A 27,218-nucleotide genomic window follows, 5' to 3' on the forward strand; every position below is an offset into this window, starting at 1 on the left:
GTCTTATCATTTCATCAGCCTGTCCACATTTTTATGTTTGGTCCATAACTGCCTTCCTTGAGAGAGTTTAGTAATATTTGGCAGAAATGTTCCCTGTAATGTGACGATGTGTCATGCACAACACACAAGGTCAGATGCCAATAGGGGTTTTCTTGTTCACTCCATAAGGCGACCATCTATCGAGGGATTTTTAGCTCAGGGTGAGCTTTTGTGGTTAGTGATTGTCTGGCGTCCGGCGTCGTCATCCGTCAACACCTCCCAGCCTTAACCACTAGTCCAGTTTTGATGAAACTTTACAGGAATGTTCCTTGCATGATCCTCATTGAAAATTAGTCAAAGAAATGAATTCCATACACAACTCTCCTTGCCATAGCAACCGAAAATAAAAACTAAAAATCTTCTTTTCCAAAACCACAGTAGGTAGGGCTTTGATATTTGGTATGTGGCATCATCTAATGGTCCTTTACCAAGTTTGTTCAAATTATCCCCCTAGGGTCAAATATGGCCCGCCCTGAGGGGGGGGGGGGGTCACATGGTCTACATAGATTTATATAGGGAAAAACTTTGAAAATCTTCTTGTCCAAAACCACTGGGCTTAGGGCTTTGATATTTGGTATGTAACATCATCTAGTGGTCCTCTACCAAGATTGTTCGAATTATCACCCTATGATCAAATATGGCCCGCCCCGGGGGTCACATGGTTTAATTTATAGACATACAGGTAAAAAACTTTGAAAATCTTCATGTCAAAACTCACAGGGCATAGGGCTTTGATATTAGGTATGTGACATCATCTACTGGTCCTCTACCAAGATTGTTCGAATAATGCCTCTGGGGTGAAAAAGAGGCCCCGCCCCGGGAGTCTCGAGTTTTATATAGACTTGTATAGGAAAAAACATAAAAATCTTCTTGTCTTAAACTACAAGACATAGGCCTTTGATATTTGGTATGTAGCATTGCCTTATGGTCCTCTACCAAAATTGTTCAAATTAAAACCCTGGGGCGAAAAGAGGCCCGCCCCGTGGTCCCAAATTTTATATAGACTTGTATAGGAAAAAACTTTAAAAATCTTCTTGTCTTAAACCACAAGACATAGGCCTTTGATATTTGGTATGTAGAATTGCCTGGTGGTCCTCTACCAATGTTGTTCAAATTATAACCCTGGGGAGAAAAGAGGCCCCGCCCTGGGGGTCCCAGTTTTATATAGACTTGTACAGAAAAAAAACTTTAAAAATCTTCTTGTCTGAAACCACAAGACCTAGGCCTTTGATATTTGATATGTAGCGTTGCCTTATGGTACTCTACCAAAATTGTTCAAATTAAAACCCTGGGTGAAAAGAGGCCCCAGCCCGGTGGTCCCAAGTTTTACATAGACTTGTATAGGAAAAACCTTGAAAAATCTTCTTGTCTGAAACCACAAGATCTAGGCCTTTGATATTTGGTATGTAGCATTGCCTTATGGTCCTCTACTAAGTTTGTTCAAATTATGTCCCTGGGGTGAAAAGAGGCCTCGCCCGGGGGGTACCAAGTTTTACATAGACTTATATAGGAAAAAACTTTAAAAAATCTTTTGTTCTGAAACTCCAAGGCCTAGGCTTTTGATATTTGGTATGTTGCATTGCCTAAGATTATTCAAATCATGCCCTTGTAGGTGAAGAGAGGCTCCACCCAGGGGGTCCCAAGTTTTACATAGACTTATATAGGAAACTACTTTAAAAATCTTCTTGCCTGAAACTGCAAGGCCTAGGCTTTTGATATTTGGTTTGTTGCATTGCCTGATGGTCCTCTACCATAATCGTTCAAATTATGCCCCTGGGGTGAAAAGAGACCCTGTCCCGGGGGCCCCAAGTTTTACATAGACTTATATAGGAAAAAAATTAAAAAATCTTCTGGTCTGAAAGTTCAAGGCTTAAGTCTTTGATATTTGGTATGTAGCATTGCCTAGTGGTTCTCTAACAAGATTGTTCAAATTATGCCCCAGGGGTGAAAAGAGGCCCCGCCCCGGAGGTCACTTGTATATGAGTTATATAGGAAAAAAACTTCAAATTATCTTATCATATTTCCTAGGTTGTTGTATTATAATTACCTGATGACCCAAAGTAATTAGGGATCACTTGACTGTGACCTTGACCTACTGACCTACTTGTTTTTTAAGATACAGCCTTGAAATTTGGATGACACGTTGGTGTACGTTTTAAGTCCTGTGATATGCTGGTGTTAGTCATACAGTCCTTTTTGTGTTGGTGTAAGTTATCCATTTCCATGGTAATGCACTTCCTTGTGCTGAGGTAATGGTGTGCAAGTTTCATGAAAATTACTAAAAAATGGAGTATATTGTGTGCCAAAAAGTTCGATTCATTGATTTTGACTGATTCAAGTGTCGGAATTCTGTGTTATTAAAGCAGTCTTTCCCAACATCAAAAGTAAACAAGATCCTGCGAGCATATGCATTTGGTGTAAATAACTTAGCAATCTGATTAAAGGATTGTCACCAAACTTGGTCAAAGCAAGGTCAAATGGCCAGAGTTCTCCCTTAGGTGAGCGATTTGGTCCTCTATTTAAATTATCAAGAAATTGTATTATACGAGATTTGGCTTATCTTGCTTCCGAAGCTTCTTTTGGCAGTCGGGTTATTTTTAATTTCCATTGTTGGAAAAATTGATGTACAGATGCGAAAAATATTTCAATTACTTATATCCATCTTAAATAACAGCACTGGTTTACAGGATGTGCAATCGGACCAGAGATATTATATCTTCCCATATAATGGTAGATGTATTGAAATTTGTCCTGTCCCGTCTGTCTGTCTGTCACAAGTTTGTCCTGACTCCTGCTCTTAAACTACTGGTGGATTTCTATCCAAACTGTAGGTGGTCTAGTTCTTCATATGATGGACATTTTCAGACAGAAATGCATTTACTTGAAGTTGTCACATTAAGGTCTATGTTTAGATGAACAGTCATTTCTGTTTTTAGATGTTGCACCATTAAAAGGAGGTAATATACTGGCGAAACTATTAGAAATACTATTGGTTAACCATATATAGATAAGTGAGTTGTGAGTCAGATTATCAATATAGATATAAGAAACTGTAAGGAAATCTATAAGATGGAGAATTTAGTGAGGGGAACCCAATGTTTCTATTTAGTTATATGTTTGTTCAATTTGTAAGCCTCCCTTTTTTGGCTGCTTGTTGCTTGTAGTTTGTTATGTCGGCACAGGGATTCCATTTCAAGTTACAAATGATATATATTTGTTAGGATAATTTGCAAAATATGTAAGCTAAATTTTAGAAATGTCCTGGGTCGAAACTTTGTCACAAAATATAATGAAATACCTTTTAACTACTATATGAGCCGCGCCATGAGAAAACCAACATAGTGCGTTTGCGACCAGCATGGATCCAGACCAGCCTGCGCATCCGTGCAGTCTGGTCAGGATCCATGCTGTTCGCTAACAGTTTCTCTAATTCCAATAGGCTTTGAAAGCGAACAGCATGGATCTTGACCAGACTGCACGGATCCGTGCAGGCTGATCATGATCTAAACTGGTCGCAAAGGCAGGACCAATCGTGCCCAGTATGATAAGGGTTAATACTTTAGAATATAAGTCTCCTGTGAGGGGCAGTCTTGTTGTGCTTATGTGCTATAAAAGCTTTTCTGTTCAATTACTTACGGTTGCATTCAATTTCTTATACAAGTTTTGTCTTTTTCCTTTCTGTAGTCCAAAGCAAAATTGTATCACAAAATACGTTTGTGGATATTGTATATCATTGAATGAAGCGGTATGGCGAGACATGTGCTTTTACTAAAAGCAATCACTAGTGGCCCTTAACTTACCTACCTGGCATGACGTGGGGGTAGGGTAATCCTTTATAAATCCAACCTGATATGACGAGGGGCCAGCATGCTCCTTCATGAAACCTACCTGCCATGAGATCAACTTGAATTTTCTATATCAAGTACAAAATGCCCAAAAATCATAAGAGTTTCTTTATAACACTTATTGCTGTCATGCAACACTCACTACATCTGTTGTACTATATATCTCAGATTTCGTTTTCGAAAGGAGAAGACCTCTATAAGCTAGGCTTTCGGTCGTATCCCTTTTCAAATTGATTGTATCGTTGTTAATGTTAATATCTCTGTTGTAATCATATCAATTTGTTTGAAATAAAATATGTTTAAACCAAAGGACAAACAAATACTAGGGACCTAGATCTTTCTTCAATTTGGACAGGAGTTCAATTTTCTCAGCAGTCAGTTTTCTCAGATTATATTGTATATACCGTTACCGAACATGCAACACACGAATCTGTTCTCTAATCTACAGTATAGCATATATACAATAAACATGCTTTAGAAAAAGAAAAACACAAACACATATATTAAGAACAGAACTAATCTTTCAAACATCGATATTTATAACAACTATTTCAAAAATTATTCGCAATGTAAATTACTTCTTAAACGGATATAATTTATCGAAAGTATGTGCTTTTTATCAATTACTAGATTTAAATAATAAATTGGCAGTACCTGATTGAACACCAGTTGTGAATGCATGTGTTTTCTTAGAAGCGGTAGTCGCTCCTATGACTGATGAAGTGGTCAGTGCAGCTGTAGAACCAGGTATGAATGTTGTTCCAGTAATTCCTTGTACAGTTGCAGATGTTAGTGCAGCCGAAGCAGGTGCTGCCCATCCTGACACTGTCGTTACAGCCGCGTGTGTAGGTATAGTACCAGGTACGAGTGTCGTTCCTGCCGTTACTTGTTGAGTTGCAGAAACTGGTGCAGCTGAAGCAGGTGCTGCCCCTCCTGACACTGTCGATTGAGCCGCTTGTGTAGGTATAGTACCAGGTACGAGTGTCGTTCCTGCAGTTCCTTGCGGAGTTGTAGAAGTTGGTGCTGCTGAAGCACGGTGATACCCAGTTGCTACTGTCGTTGCAGCAAATGTGTAGTGCAGAAACCGGGGCGGAATGTTGTACCAGCAGTACTTTTGTTGAGTTGCAGAAAAATTGATGAGCTGAAGAGGTGCTGCCCCTCCTGGGCATGTCGTTGATAGCCGTTGTGAGGGTTAGGTAGTGGAACCAGGCTAAGAGTGTCGTTTCCAGCAGTTCCTGCTGAGTTGCAGAAGTTGGTGGCAGTGTAAGCAGGTTGATAAAACAGTTGCTTTACTGTGTTGCAGCCGCCGTTGTGTAGTGACAGAACCGGGTGGAATGTTGTTCCAGCAGTTACTTGTTGAGTTGCAGAAAAACTGGTGAAGTGAGGGCAGCGGCCTGCCCCTCTGGAACTGTCGTTTGAGGCAGGCTTGTTTAGGTATAGAACCAGGTACGGAGGTGTGTTCAGGCAGTTTCCTTGTGAGTTGCAGAAGTTGGTGCAGCTGAAGGCAGGTGTACCCAGTTGAACTGTCGTTGCAAGCCGCCGTCTGTGTAGCTGCAGAACCGGGTGCGAATGTTGTTCCAGCAGTAACTTGTTGAGTTGCAGAAACTGGTGTAGCTGAAGTAGGTGCTGCCCCTCCTGACACTGTCGTTTGAGCCGCTTGTGTTGGTATAGAACCAGGTACGAGTGTCGTTCCAGCAGTTCCTTGCTGAGTTGCAGAAGCTGGTGCAGCTGAAGCAGGTGATACCCCAGTTGATACTGTCGTTGCAGCCGCCGTCTGTGTAGCTGCAGAACCGGGTGCGAATGTTGTTCCAGCAGTTACTTGTTGAGTTGCAGAAACTGGTGTAGCTGAAGTAGGTGCTGCCCCTCCTGACACTGTCGTTTGAGCCGCTTGTGTAGGTATAGAACCAGGTACGAGTGTCGTTCCAGCAGTTCCTTGCTGAGTTGCAGAAGCTGGTGCAGCTGAAGCAGGTGATACCCCAGTTGCTACTGTCGTTGCAGCCGCCGTCTGTGTAGCTGCAGAACCAGGTGTGAATGTTGTTCCAGCAGTTAACTTGTTCAGTTGCAGAAATGGATGAACGCTGGAAGTAGAAGTGCTGCTCCTGACACTGTGGTTTTTTGTTCCGTTGAGGTAGGTATTGAGAACAGGTAAACGAGTGTCGTTCCAGCGATCCTTGTTAGTAGTGTTGGTTGCAGCTGGAAGCAGGTGATACCCTGTTGGTATTTGGCGTTGCGCGGCTTGTCTGTGCAGAAGGGTGGAATGTTCGTTCCAGAAGTTACTTGTTGAGTTGCAGAAAACAGGTGCAGCTGAAGCAGGTGCTGCCCTCTTGACATGTGTTTGAGCCGGCTTCTGTAAGGATAAGAACCAGATAGGGTGGTCGTTCCAGCGTTCCTTGCTGAGTTGAGAAGTTGGTGCAGCGGAGCAGGTGATGCCCCAGTTGCTAATGTGTTGCAGCGGTTATGTGTAGCTGCAGAACCGGGTGCGGTTGATGTTACAGCAGTTACTTGTTAAGTTGCAGGAAAAACTGGTGTAGTGATGTAGGTTGGCTGACCTCCTTGACATTGTCGTTGAGCCGCTTGTGTAGGTATAGAACCAGGTCGAGTGGTGTTTTCCAGCAGGTTCCTTGCTGAAGTTGCAGAAGTTGGTGCAGCTGAAGCAGGTGATGCCCAGTTGTACTGTGTGCAAGCCGCAGTCTGTGTGTGTACGGACGGAGTCGGATGTTGTGTTTCAGAAGTTTACTTGTTGAGTTGCAGAAAAATGGTTGAAGTGAAGCAGGTGCTGACCCTCTGGACACTGTCGTTTGAGCCGCTTGTGTAGGTATAGAACCAGGTACGAGTGTCGTTCCAGCAGTTCCTTGCTGAGTTGCAGAAGTTGGTGCAGCTGAAGCAGGTGATACCCCAGTTGCTACTGTCGTTGCAGCCGCTGTCTGTGTAGCTGCAGAACCGGGTGCGAATGTTGTTCCAGCAGTTACTTGTTCAGTTGCAGAAAGTGGTGTAGCTGAAGTAGGTGCTGCCCCTCCTGACACTGTCGTTTGAGCCGCTTGTGTAGTATTAGAACCAGGTACGAGTGGTCGTTCCAGCAGGTTCCTTGTGAGTTGCAGAAGTTGGTGTGGTGAAGAGGTGATACAGTTTGTGCTACTGTCGTTGCAGCCCGCCGTTCTGTGTAGCTGCAGAACGAGTGCGAATGTTTGTTACAGCAGTAAAACTTGGTGAAGTTGCAGAAATGGTGTTGTGAAGTAGGTGCTGCCTTCCTGACACTGTGTTTGAGTCGCTTGTGTTGGTATAGAACAGGTACGAGTGTCGTTCCAGCAGTTCCTTGCTGAGTTGCAGAAGCTGGTGCAGCTGAAGCAGGTGATACCCCAGTTGCTACTGTCGTTGCAGCCGCCGTCTGTGTAGCTGCAGAACCAGGTGCGAATGTTGTTCCAGCAGTTACTTGTTCAGTTGCAGAAACTGGTGTAGCTGAAGTAGGTGCTGCCCCTCCTGACACTGTCGTTTGTTCCGCTTGTGTAGGTATAGAACCAGGTACGAGTGTCGTTCCAGCAGTTCCTTGTGAGTTTGCAGATGCTGGTGCGCGGAAGCAGGTGATACCCCAGTTGATACTGTCGTTGCAGCCGCGTCTGGTAGCTCAGACCCGGGTGCGAAATGGTTGTTCCAGTTGTAACTTGTTTGAGTTGGCAGAAATGGTGTAGCTGAAGTAGGGTGCTGCCCCTCCTGACACTTGTCGTTTGAGCCGCTTGTAGTTGGTATAGAACCAGGTTACGAGTGTCGTTCCAGATGTTCCTTGGAGTTGCGAAGCTGGTGGCTGAGAAGGGTGATACCCCTGTTGCTACTTGTTGTTGGCAGCCGCCGTTGTGTAGCTGCAGAACCAGGTGTGAATGTTGTTCCAGCAGTTACTTGTTCAGTTGCAGAAAGTGGTGTAGCTGAAGTAGGTGCTGCCCCTCCTGACACTGTCGTTTGAGCCGCTTGTGTGGTATTGAACAAGGTACGGAGTGTCGTTTCCAAGCAGTTCCTTGTGAGTTGCAGAAGTTGGTGCTGCTGAAGCAGGTGATTCCCCCAGTGCTGAATGTCGTTGCTGCCGCCCCGTATGTGTAGCTGCAGAAACAAGGGTGCGAATATTGTTGTTCCCCAGGCAGTTACTTTGTTCAGTTGCAGAAACTGGTGTAGCTGAAAGTAAGGTGCTGCCCCGATGACACTGTCGTATTGAGCCGCTTGGGTAGGTATAAGAACAGGTTCGAGTGTGTTCGTTCCAGCAGTTCCTTGCTGAGGTTGCAGTAGTTGGTGCAGTGAAGCAGGTGATTGCCCCAGTTGTATGTCGTTGCAGCGCCTTTGTGTCGTCTGCAGAACCGAGGTGCGGATGTATGGTTTCAGCAGTTATTGTTGAGTTGCAGGAAAAATGGCGAAGGCTGAAAGCAGGTGCTTTGTGCCCCTCTGACACTGTCGTTTGAGCCGCTTGTGTATGTATAGAAACAGGTACGTGGTGTCGTTACAGCAGTTCCTTGTTGAGTTGCAGAGTTGGTGCAGGCTGAAAGCAAAGTGATTATCCCAGGTTGCTATTGGTCGCTGGCAAGGCGCGTTGTGTAGCTACAGAACCGGGTGAGAGTGGTTGTTCCAGCAGTTACTGTTTCGTTGCAGAAATGGTTTAGTGAAGTAGGATGATGCCCCCTCTGACACTGTCGTTTGTTCAGCTTGTGTAAGGTATGAACCAGGTACGAGTGTCGTTACAGCAGGGTTCCTTGCTGAGTGGCAGAAGTTGGTGCAGCTGAAGCAGCGATTACCAAGTGTACTGGTTGTTGCAGCCGCACGTCTTTGTTTAGCTGCCCAGAAACGGGTGCGAATGTTGTTCCCAAGCGTTACTTGTTTGAGTTTGCAGAAAATGGTGCAGCTGAAGCAGGGCGTTGCCCTCTGGGGACACTGTAGTTTGAGCGCTTGTGTAGGTATAGAAAAACCAGATACGGGTGTCGTTCCAGCAGTTCCTTGCTGAGTTGCAGAAGTTGGTGCAGCTGAAGCAGGTGATGCCCCAGTTGCTACTGTCGTTGCAGCCGCGTATGTGTTAAGCTGCAGATACAGGTGCGAATGTATTGTTCAGCAGTTACATGTTCAAGTTGCAGGAAAACTGGTGTGTAGTGAAGTAGGTGCGGCCCCTTGACACTGTCGTTTGAGAGCTTGTGTAGGGTATAGAAGTAGGGTTACGAGTGTGTTCCAGCAGTTCCATGCTGGTTGGATGTGGTGCAGCTGAAGCAGGTGATTACCCCCAGTGCTACTTTTTCGTTGCAGCCGCCGTCTGTGTAGTGCGAACCGGGTGGGAGGATGTTTCAGCAGAGTTATTGTTGAGTTGCAGAAAAACTGGTGAAGCTGATGCAGGTGTGCCCCTCCGACATGTCGTTGAGCCGTTGTGTAGGTATAGAACCAGGTACGGAGTGTTCGGTACCAGAAGTTCCTTGTTGAGTTGCAGAAGTTGGTGCAGTGACGCAAGTGATATCCCATTTGTACTGTGGGTTGAGCCGCTCCGTCGGTGTAGCTACAGAAAGGGTGCGAATGTTGTTAGGAGTTACTTGTTCAGTTGCAGGAAATGGTGGTAGCTGAAGTAGGCGTGACCTGCCCCTCCTGACACTGTTCGTTTTGAGCCGCTTGTGTAGGTATTGATAACAGGTAGGAGTGTCGTTCCAGAGTTCCTTGCTGAGTTGCAGAAAGTTGGTGGTGCAGTCTGAAGAGCAGGTGAACCACAGTTGCTACTGCCGTTGCAGCGCCGTCTTTGGCTGCAGAACCGGTGTGCGAATGTTGTTCCAGCAGTTACTTGTTGAGTTGCAGAAACTGGTGCAGCTGAAGCAGGGGCAGCACCACCTGACACTGTCGTTTGAGCGCTTGTGTAGGTATAAGAACCAGGTAGGAGTGTCGTTCCAGAGTTCCTAGCTGAGTTGCAGAAGTTGGTGCTGTGAAGCGGTGATACCCAGTTGTACTGTCGTTTGCAGCCGCCGTCTGTGTAGTGAGAAGGGTGCGAAGGTTGTTCCAGACAGTAACTTGTTGCGTTTGGAGAATAATGGTGTAGCTGAAGTAAGGTGCTGCCCCTCCTTAACCACTTGTCGTTTGAGCCGCTTGTGTTGGTATAGGAAACAGGTACGAGTGTCGTTCCCGCAGGTCCTTGCTGAGTTGCAGAAGCTGGATGCGGCTGGATGAGGTGATAAACCCAGTTGCTACTGGTCGTTGCATCGCGTCTGTGTAGCTGCAGAAATCCAAGGTGTGGAATGTTGTTCCAGCAGTTACTTGGTTCAGTGAGAAAACTGGTTGTAGTGAAAGTAGGTGCTGCCATCCTGACACGTCGGTTTGTTCCGCTTGTGTAGGTATAGAACCAGGTACGAGTGTCGTTCCAGCAGTTCCTTGCTGAGTTGCAGAAGTTGGTGCAGCTGAAGCAGGTGATTCACCAGTTGATACTGTAGTTGCAGACGCCGTCTGTGTAGCTGCAGACCGGGTTTGCGAAATGTTGTTCCAGCTGTTAAACTTGTTTGAGTTGCAGAAATGGTTGTAGTGAAGTAGGTGCTGCCCCTCCTGACTCTGTCGTTTGAGCGCTTGTGTTGGTATAGAAAGGTACGAGTGTGGTTCAGAGTTCCTTCTGAGTTGCAGGTAGCTGGTGCAGCTGAAGCAGGTGGATACCCCAAGTTGCTACTGGGTTGTGCCGCCGTTGTCTGTTGATGTTGCTGCAGAACAGGTGCGGAATGTGGTCCTAGCCACTTACTTGTTCTGTTGCAGAAAACTGGTTGTAGCTGTGATGTAGGTGCTGCCTTCTGTCATGTCGTTCGTTCGCTTGTGTGTAGGTATTGGATACCCAGGTACGAGTGTCGTTCCAGCAGTTCCTTGCTGAGTTGCAGAAGTTGGTGCAGCTGAAGCAGGTGATAACCCAGTTGCTACTGTCATTGCAGCCGCCGTCTGTGTAGCTGCAGAACCGGGTGCGAATGTTGTTCCAGCAGTTACTTGTTGAGTTGCAGAAACTGGTGCAGCTGAAGCAGGTGATAACCCAGTTGCTACTGCCGTTGCAGCCGCCGTCTGTGTAGCTGCAGAACCAGGTGCGAATGTTGTTCCAGCAGTTACTTGTTGAGTTGCAGAAACTGGTGTAGCTGAAGTAGGTGCTGCCCCTCCGGACACTGTCGTTTGAGCCTCTTGTGTAGATATAGAACCAGGTACTAGTGTCGTTCCAGCAGTTCCTTGCTGAGTTGCAGAAGTTGGTGCAGCTGAAGCAGGTGATACCCCAGTTGCTACTGTCGTTGCAGCCGCCGTCTGTGTAGCTGCAGAACCGGGTGCAAAAGTTGTTTCAGCAGTTACTTGTTGAGTTGCAGAAATTGGTGCAGTGATAGCAGGTGCTGCCCCTCCTGTCACTGTCGTTTTGAGCCGCTTGTGTAGGTATAGGAAAAAGGTACGAGTGTCGTTCCAGATAGTTTCTTGCTGAGTTGGAGATGTTGGTGCTGCTGAAGCAGGTGATAACCAAGTTGCATACTGCGTTGGGCAGCCGCCCGTTGTGTAGCTGCAGAACCGGGTGCGAATGTTGTTCCAGCAGTTACTTGTTGAGTTGCAGAAACTGGTGTAGCTGAAGTAGGTGCTGCCCCTCCGGACACTGGCGTTTGAACCTCTTGTGTAGATATAAGATTCCAGGTACGAGTGTGTTCCAGCAGTTCCTTCTAGTTGAGAAGTTGGTGCAGTGAAGCAGGTGATAACCCCAGTTGGCTACTGTCGTTGCCAGCCCGCCTCTGTGTAGTGCAGCGCCGGGTGCGAATGTTGTTCAGCAGTTACTTGTTCAGTTGCAGAAACTGGTGTAGCTGAAGAAGGTGCTGCCCCTCCTGACACTGTGGTTTGAGCCGCTTGTGTAGGTATAGAACCAGGTACAAGTTTCGTTCCAGCAGTTCCTTGTTGAGTTGCAGAAGTTGGTGCAGCTGAAGCAGGTGATACCCAGTTGGCTCTGTCGTGAAGCGCTTGTGTTGTGCAGAACGGGTGCGAAAATTGTTGGTTCCAGTAGTTTACTTGTTAGTGCAGGAACTGGTGTAGCTGGAGTAGTGCTGCCCTCTGGACATGTCGTTTGAGCCTCTTGTGTAGGATATTAGTACCAGGGTCGGAGTCGTTCAGAGTTTCCTTGTGAGTTGCAGAAGATGGTGCAGCTGAAGGCAGGTGTTACAAGTTTGATACTGTCGTTGCAGCCGCGTTGTGTAGCTGCAGAAGGTGTAGCGATGGTTGATGCCAGCAGTTACTTGTTGAGTTGCAGAAAAACTGGTGCAGCTGAAGCAGGTGCTGCCCCTCCTGACACTGTCGTTTGAGCCGCTTGTGTAGGTATAGAACCAGGTACGAGTGTCGTTCCAGCAGTTCCTTGCTGAGTTGCAAGAAGTTGGGCAGCTGGAAAGCAGGTGAATAACCCAGTTGCTACTGTCATTGCAGCTGACGTTCTGTGTAGCTGCAGAAACGGGGTTTAGAATGGTTGTTCCAGAGGGTACTTTTTGTGTTGCAGAAACTGGTGCTAGCTGAAAGCAGGTGATAACCCAGTTGCTATGGACGTTGCAGCCGCCGTCTGTTAGCTGCAGAACCAGGTGCGGAATGTTGTTCCAGCAGTTACTTGTTTGAGTTGCAAGGAAACTGGTTGTAGTGAAGTAGGTGCTGCCCTGGGACATGTCGTTTTGAGCCTTTTGTGTTAGTTATAGACCCAGGTACTTGTGTCGTTCCAGCATTTCCTTGTTGAGTTGAGAAAGTTGGTGCAGTGGAAGCGGTGTTACCCAGTTGGTACTGCGTTGCAGGCCGCGTCTGTGTAGCTGCTGGAAAAACGGTGCGAAATGTTGTTCCAGCAGTTACTTGTTGATCAGTTGCAGAAAACTGGTGCAGCTGAAGCAGGGTGTTATAACCAGTTGCTTACTTGCGTTGCAGCCGCGTCTTGGTGTAGTGCAGAACAGGTGCGAATGTTGTTCCAGCAGTTACTTGTTGAGTTGCAGAAACTGGTGTAGCTGAAGTAGGTGCTGCCCCTCCGGACACTTTCGTTTGAGCCTCTTGTGTAGATATAGATCCAGGTACGAGTGTCGTTCCAGCAGTTCCTTGCTGAGTTGCAGAAGTTGGTGCAGCTGAAGCAGGTGATACCCCAGTTGGATGTCGTGCAACCGTCCGTCTGTGTAGCGGCAGGAAGGGGGTGCGAATGTTGTTCCAGCAGTTACTTGTTTTTGAGTTGGCAGAAAACTGGTGCAGTGAAGCGGTGGCTGCCCTCCGGGGGGGGGGACACTGTCGTTTGAGCCCCTTGTGTAGTATAAGAAACCAGGTACGAGTTTCGTTTCAGCAGTTCTTGCTGGAGTTGCAGAAGTTGGTGCAGTCTTGAGAAGCAGGTGTACCCAGTCTACTGTCATTGCAGGCGCCGTTGTGTAGGCTGCAGAACGGGTGCGATGTTGTTTCCAGCAGTTACTTTTATTGAGTATGCAGAAAACTCTGGTGTAGAGAAAGTAAGGTGCTGCCCTCCGGACACTGTCGTTTGAAGCCTTGTGTGAGATATAGAACCAGGTCCGAGTGTCGTATCCAGCAGTTTCTTGCTGAGACAAGTTTGCAGAAATTGGTGAGCTGAGCCGGTGATTACCCCAGTTGCTACTGTCGTTGCCAGCCGCCGTTGTGATAGCTGCAGAACGGGTGCGAATGTGGTTCCAGCAGTTACTTGGTTGAGTTGCAGAAAAAACTGGTGAGCTGAAAGCAGGTGCTCGCCCACCTGACATGTGTTGAGCGCAGTGTGTAAAGTATAGATCCAGGTTCGAGTGTGTTCAGCCGTTCTTGCTGAGTTGAGATGTTGGTTGCACCTGAAGAGGGGGATAAACCCAGTTGCTACTGCGTTCCAGCCGCGTTGGGTAGCTGCAGAACGGGCTGCGAATGTTGTTCCAGCAGTTACTTGTTGAGTTGCAGAAACTGGTGCAGCTGAAGCAGGTGCTGCCCCTCCCGACACTGTCGTTTGAGCCCCTTGTGTAGGTATAGAACCAGGTACGAGTGTCGTTCCAGCAGTTCCTTGCTGAGTTGCAGAAGTTGGTGCAGCTGTTTTTATGAAGAGGTATTCCCAGTTGCTTACTGCCATTGGCAGCCGCCGTATGTGTAGTGCAGTAAACGGGTGGCGAATTATTGTCCCCAGCAGTTACTTGTTGAGTTGCAGAAACTGGTGCAGCTGAAAGCAGGTGCCGCCCCCTGCTTGGACACTGTCGTTTGAAGCCCGATTGTGTTAGGTATAGAACCATGTTTGAGTGTCGTTCCCAGCAGTTCCTTGATTGAGTTGGCAGAAGCTGGGCAGCTGAAGAAGGTGTACACAGTTGCTACCGGCGTGGAGCCGGCGTCCAGTGTAGCTGCTGACCTGAGTGCGAATGTTGTTCCACTGTTACTTGTTAGAGTTGAGAAACCTGGTGCAGTTGAAGCAGGGTGCGCCCTCCTGACAATGTCGTTTGAGCCGCTTGTATGTAGGTATAGAACAGGTACGAGTGTCGTTCCAGCAGTTCCTTGCTGAGTTGCAGAAGTTGGTGCAGCTGAAGCAGGTGATACCCCAGTTGCTACTGCCGTTGCAGCCGCCGTCTGTGTAGCTGCAGAACCGGGTGCGAATGTTGTTCCAGCAGTTACTTGTTGAGTTGCAGAAACTGGTGCAGCTGAAGCAGGCGCTGCCCCTCCTGACACTGTCGTTTGAGCCGCTTGTGTAGGTATAGAACCAGGTACGAGTGTCGTTCCAGCAGTTCTTAGCTGAGTTGCCAGAAAGTTGGTGAACCTGACAGCAGGTGATAAACCTGTCGCTATGCCGTTGGCAGGCGCCGTTGTGGTAGCTGCAGAACGGGTTTTGGGAATGATGTTCCAGCAGTTACTTGTTTGAGTTGCAGAACCTGGTGCAGCTGAAGCAGGCGCTTCCTCCTGACCATGGTCGTTTTGAGCGCTTGTGTTGTGTAGGTATTTTAGGAACAGGTACTAGTGTCGTCCAGCAGTTCCTTGCTGAGTTGCAGAAGTTGGTGCAGCTGAAGCAGGTGATACCCCAGTTGCTACTGCCGTTGCAGCCGCCGTCTGTGTAGCTGCAGAACCGGGTGCGAATGTTGTTCCAGCAGTTACTTGTTGAGTTGCAGAAACTGGTGCAGCTGAAGCAGGTGCCGCCCCTCCTGACACTGTCGTTTGAGCCGCTTGTGTAGGTATAGAACCAGGTATGAGTGTCGTTCCAGCAGTTCCTTGCTGAGTTGCAGAAGTTGGTGCAGCTGAAGAAGGTGATACCCCAGTTGCTACTGCCGTTGCAGTCGCCGTCTGTGTACCTGCAGGACCGGGTGCGAATGATAGTTCCAGCAGTAACTTTGTGAGTTACAGATACTGGTGCAGCTGTAGCAGGTGCTGCCCTCCTGACACTGTAGTTTGGAGGCTTGTGAGGTATTTGAAACAGGTATGAGTGTCGTTCCCGGCAGTTCTTGCTGAGTTGCAGATAGGTTGGTGCACTTGACGCAGGTGATAACCCAGTAGGTATGGGGTTGCAGCGCCGTTGTGTAGCGCAGGAACCGGGTGCGAATGTTGTTAGCAGTTACTGTTGAATGGCGAAACTGGTGCAGCTGGAAACCAGTGCTGCCCCCTCCTGGACACTGTCGTTGAGCGCTTGTGTAGGTATTGAACAGGTACGAGTGTCCGTTCCAGCAGTTCTTGCTGAGTTGCAGAAGTGGTGCAGTGAAGGATGTGATATTCCTGTTGCTACTGCCCGTTGCAGCCGCGTCTGTGTAGCTGCAGAACGGGTGGGGAATTATGTTCCAAGAGTTACCTTGTTGAGTTGCAGAAAAACTGGTGCAGCTGAAAGCAGATGGCTGCCCTCCCGACTCTGTCGTTTGAAGCACCTTGTGTAGGTATAGAACCAGGTTACGAGTGTCGTTCAGCAGTTCCTTGTTGAGTTGCAGAAGCTGGTGCAGCTGAAGCAGGTGATACCCCAGTTGCTGCTGTCATTGCAGCCGCCGTCTGTGTGCTGCAGAACCGGGGGCGATTGTTGTCCCAGCAGTTTCTTGTTGGAGTTGCAGAAAAACTGGTGCAGCTTGAAGCAGGTGCTGCCCCTTCCGACACTGTGTATGAGTCGCTTGTGTAGGTATAGAACAGGTATGGGAGTGTCGTTCCAGGAGTTCCTTGTTGAGTTGCAGAAGCTGGTGCAGCTGAAGAAGGTGTTACCCCAGTTGCTACTTGCGTTGCAGCCGGCGTCTGTGTAGCTGCAGAAAACAGGGTGCGAAATGTTGTTCCAGCAGAACTTGTTTGAGTTGCAAAAAACTTGTGTTAGCTGTAGGTAGTGCTGCAACTCCTGACATGTCGTTTGGGAGCCTTTTGTCGGTTGTAGAACCAGGTAAGAGTGTCGTTCCAGCAGTTCCTTGCTGAGTTGCAGAAGTTGGTGCAGCTGAAGCAGGTGATACCCCAGTTTCTACTGCTGTTGCAGCCGCCGTCTGTGAAGCTGCAGATCCGGGAGCGAATGTTGTTCCAGTAGTTACTTGTTGTGTTGCAGAAACTGGTGCAGCTGAAGCAGGCCTGCCCCTCCTGGACCATTGTCGTTTGAGCAGCTTGTGTAGGGTTATAGAAGCAGGTTACGAGTGTGTTCCAGTGTTCTTGTGAGTTGCAGTAGGTTGGTGCAGCTGAAGCAGGTGTACCCAGTTGCTACTGCCGTTGTCAGCCCGTTGTGTAAGTGCAGAACAGGGTTGCGAATTGGTTCAGCAGTTACTTGTTGATTTGCAGAAACTGGTGCAGCTGAAGCAGGTGCTGCCCCTCCCGACACTGTCGTTTGAGCCCCTTGTGTAGGTATAGAACCAGGTACGAGTGTCGTTCCAGCAGTTCCTTGCTGAGTTGCAGAAGTTGGTGCAGCTGAAGCAGGTGATACCCCAGTTGCTGCTGTCATTGCAGTCGCCGTCTGTGTAGCTGCAGAACGGGTGGCGAATGTTGTCCCAGCAGTTACTTGTTGAGTTGAGGAAAAAACTGGTGCGCTGAAGCAGGTTGCTGCCCTCCTGGAATGTCGTTTGAGCGCTGTTGGGGTAGTTAGGTTATAGGAACCAGGTATGAGTGTCGTTCCAGACGTTCCTTGTTGAGTTTGCAGAAGCTGGTGCAGCTGAAGAAGGTGATACCCCAGTTGCTACTTGCGTTGCAGCCGGCGTCTGTGTAGCTGCAGAACCGGGTGCGAATGTTGTCCCAGCAGTAACTTGTTGAGTTGCAAAAACTTGTGTAGCTGAAGTAGGTGCTGCCCCTCCTGACACTGTCGTTTGAGCCTCTTTTGTAGGTATAGAACCAGGTGCGAGTGTCGTTCCAGTAGTTCCTTGCTGAGTTGCAGAAGTTGGTGAGCTGAAAAGCAGGTGATACCCCAGTTTTCTACTGCTGTTGCAGCCGCCGTTTAGGTGTAGCTGCAGATCCGGGAGGAATGTTGTTCAGCAGTACTTGTGGTGTTTGCAGGAAAATGGTGCAGCTGAAGAGGCGTGCCCTCTGACACTGCGTTTTGAGCGCTTGTGTTGTTAGGTAAGAACCAGGTACGAGTGTCGTTCCAGCAGTTCCTTGCTGAAGTTGCAGGAAGTTGGTGCAGCTGAAAACGCAGGTGATACCAGTTGGTTATGAGTTGCAGCCGCCGTCTGATTGTAGCTGAGAACAGGTGCGAATGTTTGTTCTTGTAGTTACTTGTTTGAGTTGGCAGAAAACCTGGTGCAGCTGAAACCAGGTGCCGCCCCTCCTGGGAACACTGTGTTTGAGCCGCTTGTGTAGGTATAGAAACAGGTATGAGTGTCGTTCCAGCAGTTTCTTGTTGAGTTTCAGAAGTTGGTGCAGCTGAGGAAGGTGATACCCCAGTTGCTACTGCCGTTGCAGCCGCCGTCTGTGTAGCTGCAGAACCGGGTGCGAATGTTGTTCCTGTAGTTACTTGTTGAGTTGCAGAAACTGGTGCAGCTGAAGCAGGTGCTGCCCCTCCTGACACTGTCGTTTGAGCCGCTTGTGTAGGTATAGAACCAGGTACGAGTGTCGTTCCAGCAGTTCCTTGCTGAGTTGCTGAAGCTGGTGCAGCTGAAGAAGGTGATACCTCAGTTGATACTGTCGTTGCAGCCGCCGTCTGTGTAGCTGCAGAACCAGGTGCGAATGTTGTTCCAGCAGTTTCTTGTTGAGTTGCGAAAAACTGGTGTAGTGTAAAGTAAGGTGCTGCCCCTCCTGCACACTGTCGTTTGAGAGCCGCTTGTGCAGGTATAGAACCTGGTACGAGTTGTGTTCCAGCAGTTTCCTTGTTGAGTTGCTGAAGTTGGTGTGACAGCTGAAGCAGGTGTTACCCCAGTTGAACTGTTCGTTGCCAGCCGCCGTTTTCTGTAGCTGCTTGAACCGGGTGCGAATGTGGAGTTCCAGGCAGTAACTTGTTGAGATTGCAGAATGGTTGTAGGTTGATGTAGGTGCTGCCCTCCTGACACTGTCGTTTGAGGCCTTGTGTAGGTATAGAACCGGTACGAGTTGTCGTCCAGCAGTTCCTTGTGAGTTGCAAGTGTTGGTGCAGATGAAGCAGGTTGATACCCAGTTGCTTACTGTCGTTTGCAGCCGCGTCTGTGTAGCTGCAGAAACCGGGTGCGAATGTTGTTCCAGCAGTTTACTTGTTGGAGTTGCAGAAACTGGTGCGCTGAAGCAGATGTGCCCTCCCGAAACTGTCGTTTTTGAGCCCCTTTTGTAGGTATAGGAACCAGGTACGAGTGTCGTCACCAGCAGTTCCTTGATGAGTTGCAGAAAGATGGTGCAGCTGAAGCAGGTGATACCATTGCTACTGTCGTTGCAGCACCCGTCTGTGTAGCTGCTGAATAGGTGCGAATGTTGTTCCAGTTGGTACTTGTTGAGTTGCAGAAATGGTTGCAGCTGAGCAGGTGCTGCCCCTCCTGACACTGTGTTTGAGGCGCTTGTTGTAGGTATAGATACCAGGTACGGAATGTTCGTTCAGCAGTTCCGTGTTGAGCTGCAGAAGTTGGTGCAGTGAGTGAGGTGATACCCCAGTTGAAACTGTCGCTGCTGCGCCGTTTGTGTAGCTCAGAACAGGGTGCGCGAAATGTTGTTCAGCAGTAACTTGGTTGAGTTGCAGAAACTGGGTGCAGCTTGAAGGAAGGTGTTGAACCTACTGGACCTGTGTTTTGAGCCGCTTGTGTAGGTATAGAACCAGGTACGAGTGTCGTTCCAGCAGTTCCTTGCTGAGTTGCAGAAGTTGGTGCAGCTGAAGCAGGTGATACCCCCGTTGCTACTGTCGTTGCAGCCGCCGTTTGTGTAGCTGCCGAACCGGGTACGAATTTTGTTCCAGCAGTAACTTGTTGAGTTGCAGAAACTAGTGTAGCTGAAGCAGGTGCTGCCCCTCCTGACACTGTCGTTTGAGCCGCTTGTGTAGGTATAGAACCAGGTACGAGTGTCGTTCCAGCAGTTCCTTGCTGAGTTGCAGAAGTTGGTGCAGCTGAAGCAGGTGATACCCCAGTTGCTACTGCCGTTGCAGCCGCCGTCTGTGTAGCTGCAGAACCGGGTGCGAATGTTGTTCCAGCAGTTACTTTGAGTTGCAGAATCGGGGTGCAGTTGAAGCAGGAGATGCCCCTCCTGACTTGTCGTTGAGACGCTTGTGTAGGTAAAGAACCAGGTACGAGTGGGGGGGGGGAGGGGTGGGTCGTTCCAGCAGTTTCCTTGTTTAGTTGGCAAGAAGTTGGTGCAGGCTGAAGATGGTGATACCCCAGTTACTACTGTCGTTGCAGCCGCCGTCTGTGTAGCTGCAGAACCGGGTGCGAATGTTGTTCCGGCAGTAACTTGTTGAGTTGCAGAAACTGGTGTAGCTGAAGTAGGTGCTGCCCCTCCTGACACTGTCGTTTGAGCCGCTTGTGTAGGTATAGAACCAGGTACGAGTGTCGTTCCAGCAGTTCCTTGCTGAGTTGCAGAAGTCGGTGCAGTTGAAGCAGGTGATACCCCAGTAGCTACTGTCGTTGCAGCCGCGTTGTGTAGCTGCAGAACCAGGTGCCGAAATGTTGTTGCACAGGTATTGTTGTGGTTGCAGAAACTGGTGTAGTGAAAGAAAGGTGCTTCCCCTCTGACACTGTCGTTTTAAAGCCGCTTGTGTAGGTATAGTTCCAGGTCGAGTGTTGTTCTGCATGTTCCATGTGAGTTGCAGAGTTGGTGCAGTGAAGCAGGTGATACCCAGTTGCTACGTGTTCAGCCTGTCAGTCTGTGTAGCTGCAGAACCAGGCGCGAATGTTGTTGCAGCAGTAACTTGTTGAGTTGTAGAAACTGGTGTAGCTGAAGAAGGTGCTTCCCCTCCTGACACTGTCGTTTGAGCCGCTTGTGTAGGTATAGAACCAGGTACGAGTGTCGTTCCAGCAGTTCCTTGCTGAGTTGCAGAAGTTGGTGCAGCTGAAGCAGGTGATACCCCAGTTGCTACTGTCGTTGAAGCCGCCGTCTGTGTAGCTGCAGAACCGGGTGCGAATGTTGTTCCAGTAGTTACTTGTTCAGTTGCAAAAACTGGTGTAGCTGGAGTAGGTGCTGCCCCTCTGGACACTGTCGTTTGAGCCGCTTGTGTAGATATAGAACCAGGTACGAGTGTCGTTCCAGCAGTTCCTTTGTTGAGTTGCAGAAGTTGGTGCAGCTGAAGCAGGTGATACCCCAGTTGCTACTGTCGTTGCAGCCGCCGTCTTTGTAGCTGCAGAACCGGGTGCGAATGTTGTACCAGCAGTTCCTTGCTGAGTTGCAGAAGCTGGTGCAGCTGAAGAAGGTGATACCCCTGTTACTACTGTCGTTGCAGCCGCCGTCTGTGTAGCTGCAGACAGGGTGCGAATGTTGTTGGCAGTAACTTGTTGAGTTCTGAAATGGGCAGCTATAGAGGGGAGTTACCCCAGTTGTAACTGGTCGTTGCAGCCGCGTTGTGTAGCTTGCAGAACCGGATGCGAATGTTGTTCCAGGAGTCTAACCTTTGATCAGTTGACAGAAAACTGGTGTAGCTGAAAGTAGGTGCTGCCCTCGGAACACTGTATTTGAGCCGTTTGTGTAGGATATAGAACCAGGGCGAGTGTCGTTCCAGCAGTTCTTTTGCTTAGTGGCAGAAAAGTTGGTGCTGCTGATGCAGTGATACCCCAGTTGCTACTTTCGTTGCAGCCGCTCTGTGTAGCTGCAGAACCGGGTGAGATTGTTGTTCCAGAAGGGGGTTAGTTGTTAGTTGCAGGAAACTGGTGCAGGCTGATGCAGGTGCGCCCCTCCTGACACTTGTCGTTTGAGCCGCTTGTGTAGGTATTAGAACAGGTTACGAGTGTCGGATCCTGCAGTTATTGCTGAGTTGAAGAAGTTGGTGTAGCTGAAGTAGGTGATACCCAGTTTATTCTGCAGTGGCTGCCGCGTCTGTGTAGCTGCCGAACTTGGGCAATGTTGTTTTCCAGCAGTTACTTGTTGAGTGCAGAAACTGGTGCAGCTGAAAGAGGTGCTGCCCCTCCTGACACTGTCGTTTGAAGCAGCCTTGTGTAGTATAGAACCCAGGTAGAGTGTTGTCGGTTCCAGCAGTTCTTGCTGAGTTGCAGAAAACTGGTGCAGCGAAAGCATGTGACACCCCAGTTGCTATGCGTTGCAGCAGCCCGGGGTGTAGCTGCAGAACCGGGGTGCGGAAAGGTTGTTCAGCACTTACGTGTTCAGTGTGCAGAAACTGGTTTGTAGCTGGAAGTAGGTGCTGCCCTCCTGACCACTTTCCTATGGAGCCGCTTTGTAGGTATAGACAGGTTACGTGTGTCGTTCCTGCAGGTGCCATTGCTGAGTTGCAGGATGTTGGTGCAGCTGAAGTCGGTTTGGATACCCCAAGGTTGCTACTGTCGTTGCAGGGCCGCGTTGTGTAGCTGACGAACGGGTGCGAATGTTGTTCCAGCAGTTACTTGTTGAGTTGCAGAAACTGGTGCAGCTGAAGCAGGTGCTGCCCCTCCTGACACTGTCGTTTGCGCTTGTGTAGGTATAGAACCAGGTATGAGTGTCGTTCCAGCAGTTCCTTGCTGAGTTGCAGAAGCTGATGCAGCTGAAGCAGGTGATATCCCAGTTGCTACTGTCGTGTTGCAGGCCGCCGTCTGTTTAGCGCAGAAACGGGGGCGGAACTGTTGTTCCTTTGCATTTACTTGTTCAGTTACAGATAACCCCTGGTGCTAGCTGCTCTCGCTCTCGCTTGCTGCCCCTCCCTGACACTGTAGTTTGAGCCGCTTGTGTAGGTATAGAACCAGGTACGAGTGTCGTTCCAGCAGTTCCTTGCTGAGTTGCAGAAGTTGGTGCAGCTGAAGCAGGTGATACCTAGTTGCTATGTCTTTGCAGCCGCCCGTCTGTTTGTAGCTGCAGAACCGGGTGCGGATTGTATGTTCAGCAGTTACTTGTTGGAGTTGCAGAAACTGATGCAGTGAAGCAAGTGCCTGGCCCCTCCTGTACACCTGTGTTTTTTGAGCGCTTGTGTAGGTATATAGAACCAGGACGAATGTCGTTCTAGCATTTCTTTGTTGAGCTGCAGAAGGTTGGTGAGCTGAAGCAGGGGATACCCCAGTTGCAAACTGTCGCTGCAGCCGGTTTGTGTAGTGCAGAACCGGGTGCGATTGTTGGTTCCAGCAGTAATTGTTGAGTTGCAGAAAACTGGTGCAGCTGAAGAAGGTGCTGCACATCCTGACTGTCGTTTTGAGCGCTGTGTAGGTATAGAACCAGGTACGAGTGTCGTTCCAGCAGTTCCTTGCTGAGTTGCAGAAGTTGGTGCAGCTGAAGCAGGTGATACCCCAGTTGCTACTGTCGTTGCAGCAGACGTTTGTGTAGCTGGCGAACCGGGGTAACGAATTTTTGTTCCAGCAGTAGTTAACTTGTTGAGTTGCTGAAAATTAGTGTAGCTGAAGCAGGTGTGCCCCCTCCTGAACTGCGTTTGGCCGCTTGGTGTAGGTTAGAAACAGGTTACGAGTTGTCGTTTCCAGAGGTTCCTTGCTGAGTTGCAGAAGTTGGTGCAGCTGAATGCAGGTGGGTACCCAGTTTGCTACTGCCGTTGGCAGCCGCCGGTCTGTTGTAGCTGCAGAACCGGATGGCGAATGTTGTTCCAGCAGTTACTGGTTGAGTTGAGAAAACTGGTGTGCTGAAGCAGGTGCTGCCCTCTGGGACACTGTTCGTTTGTGCCGCTTGAAGTAGGTGATAGAACCAGTACGAGTGTAGTTACAGCAGTTCCTTGTTGAGTTGCAGAAGTTGGTGCAGCTGAGTTGGTTGTTACCCCAGTTACTACTGTCGTTGGCAGCCGCCGTTCTGTGTAGCTGGCAGAACGGGTGCGAATGTTGTTCCGGCAGGTAACTAGTTGAGTTGCCTGGAAAACTGGCTGTTGCTGGAAGTTGGTGCTGCCCCTCTGACACTGTGTTTGAGGCGCTTGTGTAGGTATAGTACCAGGTTCGAGTGTCGTTCAGGCAGTTTCCTTGTGAGTTGCAGGAAGTCGGTGCAGTTGAAAGCAGGTGATACACCAGTAGCTATGTCGTTGCAGCCGGTTCTGTGTAGCTGAGAACCAGGTGCGAATGTTGTTGCAGCAGTTACTTGTTGGAGTTGCAGAAAATGGTGTAGCTGGAAGAAGGTGCTTCCCTCTGACACTTGTCGTTTTAGGCTTGTGTAGGGTATAAGAACCAGGTACGAGTGTGTTCCAGCAGTTCCTTGCTGAAGTTGCAGAAGTTGTTGAAGCTGAAGCAGGTGATACCCCAGGTTGCTTACCTGTCGTTTTCCAGGCCTGAGTCTGTTAGCTGCAGAACAGGCCGCGAAATGTGTGGCAGCAGTAACTTGTTGAGTTGTAGAATCTTTGCAGCTGAAAGAAGTCGCTGCCCCCCTGACACTGTCGTTTGAGTGCTTGTGTAGGTATAGAAACCAGGTTACGTGTTGTCGATCCAGAAGTTCCTTGTGAGTTTGAGTGGGGTGTAAGCTGAAAGTAGGTGGGATACCCCAGTTTCTACTGCGTGGCAGCCGCCGTCTGTGTAGCTGCGAACCTTGTGCGAATGGTGTTCAGCTGTTACTTGTTGAGTTGCAGATAAATGGTGGCAGTGAACAGGTGGCTGCCCATCCTGACATGTCGTTTGAGCCGCTTGATGTAGGTTATAGAAACCAGGTACGAGTGTCAGTATAATCCAGGACCACACCACTAGTTCCTTGCTGAGTTGCAGAAACTGGTTGCAGTGAAGCATGTGACACCCCAGTTGCTACTGTCGTTGCAGCCGCCGTCTGTGTAGCTGCAGAACCGGGTGCGAATGTTGTTCCAGCACTTACTTGTTCAGGTGAGAAAAAACTGGTGTAGCTGAAGTTGGTGCTGCCCTCCTGACAAATGTCCTTATGATCCGCTTGTGTAAGTTATAGAACCAGGTACGAGTGTCGTTCCAGCAGTTCCTTGCTGAGTTGCAGAAGTTGGTGCAGCTGAAGCAGGTGATACCCCAGTTGCTACTGTCGTTGCAGCCGCCGTCTGTGTAGCTGCAGAACCGGGTGCGAATGTTGTTCCAGCAGTTACTTGTTGAGTTGCAGAAACTGGTGCAGCTGAAGCAGGTGCTGCCCCTCCTGACACTGTCGTTTGAGCCGCTTGTGTAGGTATAGAACCAGGTATGAGTGTCGTTCCTGCAGTTCCTTGCTGAGTTGGAGAAGTGATGCAAATGAAGAGGTGATATCCTGTTTGTACTGTCGTTGAAGCCGCGTTGTGTAGTGCAGAACCGGTCGTGCGAAAATGCTTGTTCCAGGCATTTACTTGTTCAGTTAAAGAAAAACTGGAGTAGCTATAGGAAGGTGCTGCCCCTCCTGACATGTCGTTTGAGCCGTTGTGTAGGGTAATAAGAAACAGGGTACGAGTGTCGTTCCAGCAGTTCCTTGCTGAGTTGCAGAAGTTGGTGCAGCTGAAGCAGGTGATACCCCAGTTGCTACTGTCGTTGCAGCCGCCGTCTGTGTAGCTGCAGAACCGGGTGCGAATGTTGTTCCAGCAGTTACTTGTTGAGTTGCAGAAACTGGTGCAGCTGAAGCAAGTGCTGCCCCTCCTGACACTGTCGTTTGAGCCGCTTGTGTAGGTATAGAACCAGGTACGAGTGTCGTTCCAGCAGTTCCTTGTTGAGTTGCAGAAGTTGGTGCAGCTGAAGCAGGTGATACCCCAGTTGCTACTGTCGTTGCAGCCGCCGTCTGTGTAGCTGCAGTAAGGGTGCGAAATGTTGTTCAGTAGTGCTTGTTCAGTTGCAAGAAACTGGTGTAGTGAAGTTAGGTGTGAGCCCTCCGGACACTGTCGTTTGAGCCGCTAGTGTAGTTATAGAAACCTGGTTCGATGTCGTTCCAGCATTCTTGCTGAGTTGCAGGAAGTTGGTGCAGTGAAGCAGGTGATAAACCCTGTTGCTATGTCGTTGCAGCCGCCTCTGTGTAAGCTGTTAGAACCGGGTGCGAAAATGTTGTTCCCAGCAGTTAACTTGTTGAGTTGGCAGAAACTGGTTGTAGCTGAAGTAGGTGTGCCCCTCCTGACAACTGTCGTTTTTGAGCGGCTTGTGTAGGTATAGAACCAGGTAGAGTGTCGTTCCTGCTGTTCCTTGCGGATGTTGCAAAGAAGTTGTGCAGCTGAAGCAGGTGATTCCCCAGTTGCTACTGCCGTTGCAGCCGCCGTCTGTGTAGCTGCAGAACCGGGTGCGAATGTTGTTCCAGCAGTTACTTGTTGAGTTGCAGAAACTGGTGCAGCTGAAGTAGCTGCTGCCCCTCCCGACACTGTCGTCTGAGCCCCTTGTGTAGGTATAGAACCAGGTACGAGTGTCGTTCCAGCAGTTCCTTGCTGAGTTGCAGAAGTTGGTGCAGCTGAAGCAGGTGATACCCGGAGTTGCTACTGTCATGCTGCAGCCGCCGTCTGTGTAGCTGCAGAACCGGGTGCGAATGTTGTTCCAGCAGTTCTTTGGGAGGTGGCAGAAATGGTGCAGCTGAAGAGGTGCTGCCCCTCCTGACACTGGATTTGAAGCGCTTGTGTGGTATAGAAAACCAGTTACGAAGGTCGTTCCAGGCAGTTCCGTGTTTGAGCTGAGTAGATGGTGCAGGCTGAAGCAGTTTGTTACCCAGTTGCAAAAATGTCTTTCGCAGCCGTCGTTTGGTGTAGCTGCAGAACCGGGGTGGCGAAATGTTGTTCCAGGCAGTAACTTGTTGAGTTGCAGAAACTGGTGTAGCTGAAGTAGGTGCTGCCCCTCCTGACACTGTCGTTTGAGCCGCTTGTGTAGGTATAGAACCAGGTACGAGTGTCGTTCCAGCAGTTCCTTGTTGAGCTGCAGAAGTTGGTGCAGCTGAAGCAGGTGATACCCCAGTTGCTACTGTCGTTGCAGCCGCCGTCTGTGTAGCTGCAGAACCGGGTGCGAATGTTGTTCCAGCAGTTACTTGTTGTGTTGCAGAAACTGGTGTGCTGAAGTAGGTGCTGCCCCTACTGACACTGTTTTTGTGCCGCTGGTGTATGTATAGTAAACAGGTACGAGTGTCGTTCCCGCAGTTCCTGGCTGAGTTGAGGAAAGTTGGTGCAGCTGAAAAGGTGATTTACCCCAGTTGTATGGCGTTGCAGGCCGCCGTTGTGTAGCTGCAGAACGGATGCGAATGTTGTTCCTGCAGTTACTTGTTGAGTTGCAGAAAAAAATGGTGCAGCTGAAGCAGCTGTTAACCGTTGCTATGCCGTTGCAGCCGCGTATGTGTAGTGAGGAACCAGGTGCGAATGTTGTTCCAAGCAGTTTATGGTTGGGAGTTGTAGAAAACTTGTAGCTGAAAGGCAGGTGCTGCCCCTCCTGACAATGTCGTTTGAGGCGCTTGTGTAGGTATAGAACAGTTAAGAGTGTCGTTCAAGCAGTTCCTTGCTGAGTTGCAGAAGGTTGGTGGCAGTGAAGCAGCGTGATACTCCCCGTTGCTATGTCGTGTGGCAGCCTGTTTTGGTAGCTGCTGAAACAGGTGTGCGAATGTTGTTTCCAGAAGTAACTTGTTGATGGTTGCAGATAAAATGGTTTGTTGCTGAAGTAAGGTGCCTGCCCTCCTGAGACTGTAGTTCGAGCCGCTGTGTAGGTAAAAGTACCAGGTAGAGTTGTCGTTCCAGCAGCTTCCTTGCTGAGTTGCAGAACGTGGTGCAGCTGAAGAGGTGATACCAGTTGCTACTGGTCGTTGCAGCTGAAAGCAGGGTTTACCCTGTTGTACTGTCGTTGTCTGCCGCCGTCTGTGTAGCTGCAGAACCGGGTGCGAATGTTGTTCCAGCAGTTACTTGTTGAGTTGCAGAAACTGGTGCAGCTGAAGCAGGTGCTGCCCCTCCTGACACTGTCGTTTGAGCCGCTTGTGTAGGTATAGAACCAGGTACGAGTGTCGTTCCAGCAGTTCCTTGCTGAGTTGCAGATGTGGGGCATCTGAAGCAGG

At 49.1% G+C, this 27,218-nt stretch overlaps 2 protein-coding genes across 2 annotated transcripts; both read right to left on the bottom strand.

The window, feature by feature from the left end:
• Positions 1-4,503: 4,503 nt before the first annotated feature.
• LOC128546819 (mucin-5AC-like) lies at positions 4,504-13,950 on the bottom strand. The gene is made up of 10 exons (XM_053518183.1): positions 13,594-13,950; positions 12,113-12,312; positions 10,612-11,394; positions 9,481-10,282; positions 8,472-8,936; positions 7,642-8,141; positions 7,177-7,480; positions 6,434-7,048; positions 5,178-6,231; positions 4,504-5,045 (listed from the first exon to the last, which is right to left on the bottom strand). Exons 1-10 carry the CDS (start codon positions 13,948-13,950, stop codon positions 4,504-4,506), a joined length of 5,622 nt encoding a protein of 1,873 aa, XP_053374158.1.
• Positions 13,951-13,991: 41 nt separating this feature from the next.
• LOC128546820 (mucin-5AC-like) lies at positions 13,992-16,746 on the bottom strand. The gene is made up of 5 exons (XM_053518184.1): positions 16,573-16,746; positions 16,132-16,414; positions 15,801-16,072; positions 14,818-15,185; positions 13,992-14,784 (listed from the first exon to the last, which is right to left on the bottom strand). The coding sequence occupies exons 1-5, from the start codon at positions 16,744-16,746 to the stop codon at positions 13,992-13,994; spliced, it is 1,890 nt and encodes a 629-aa protein (XP_053374159.1).
• Between the last annotated feature and the right edge of the window lie 10,472 nt (positions 16,747-27,218).

The sequence above is a fragment of the Mercenaria mercenaria genome, chromosome 11 (genome assembly GCF_021730395.1).
Source record: "Mercenaria mercenaria strain notata chromosome 11, MADL_Memer_1, whole genome shotgun sequence".
NCBI lineage: Eukaryota > Metazoa > Mollusca > Bivalvia > Venerida > Veneridae > Mercenaria > Mercenaria mercenaria.

What these genes read in the sequence shown, in the direction of transcription:
- LOC128546819 (XM_053518183.1), bottom strand. Translation starts at nt 13,950, where the DNA reads ATGGCAGTAAGCAACTGGGAATACCTCTTCATAAAAACAGCTGCACCA. An exon ending in GTTTTTCTGCAACTCAACAA is followed by an intron (nt 11,395 to 12,112) that starts GTAACTGCTGGC and finishes CCGGTTCTGCAG; the next exon opens with CTACACAACGGGCGGCTGCC. An exon ending in GAACTGCTGGAACGACACTC is followed by an intron (nt 7,049 to 7,176) that starts GTACCTGTTCTA and finishes CTCGTTCTGCAG; the next exon opens with CTACACAGAACGGCGGGCTG.
- LOC128546820 (XM_053518184.1), bottom strand. Translation starts at nt 16,746, where the DNA reads ATGACAGCAGCAACTGGGGTATCACCTGCTTCAGCTGCACCAACTTCT. An exon ending in ACTACCTACAGCTAACACAA is followed by an intron (nt 16,073 to 16,131) that starts GTTTTTTGCAAC and finishes TGTTTTCTGCAG; the next exon opens with CTACACAGACGCCGGCTGCA. An exon ending in GGAACTGCTGGACGACACTA is followed by an intron (nt 14,785 to 14,817) that starts GTACCTGTTCCT and finishes ACACAACACAAG; the next exon opens with CGCTCAAAACGACCATGGTC.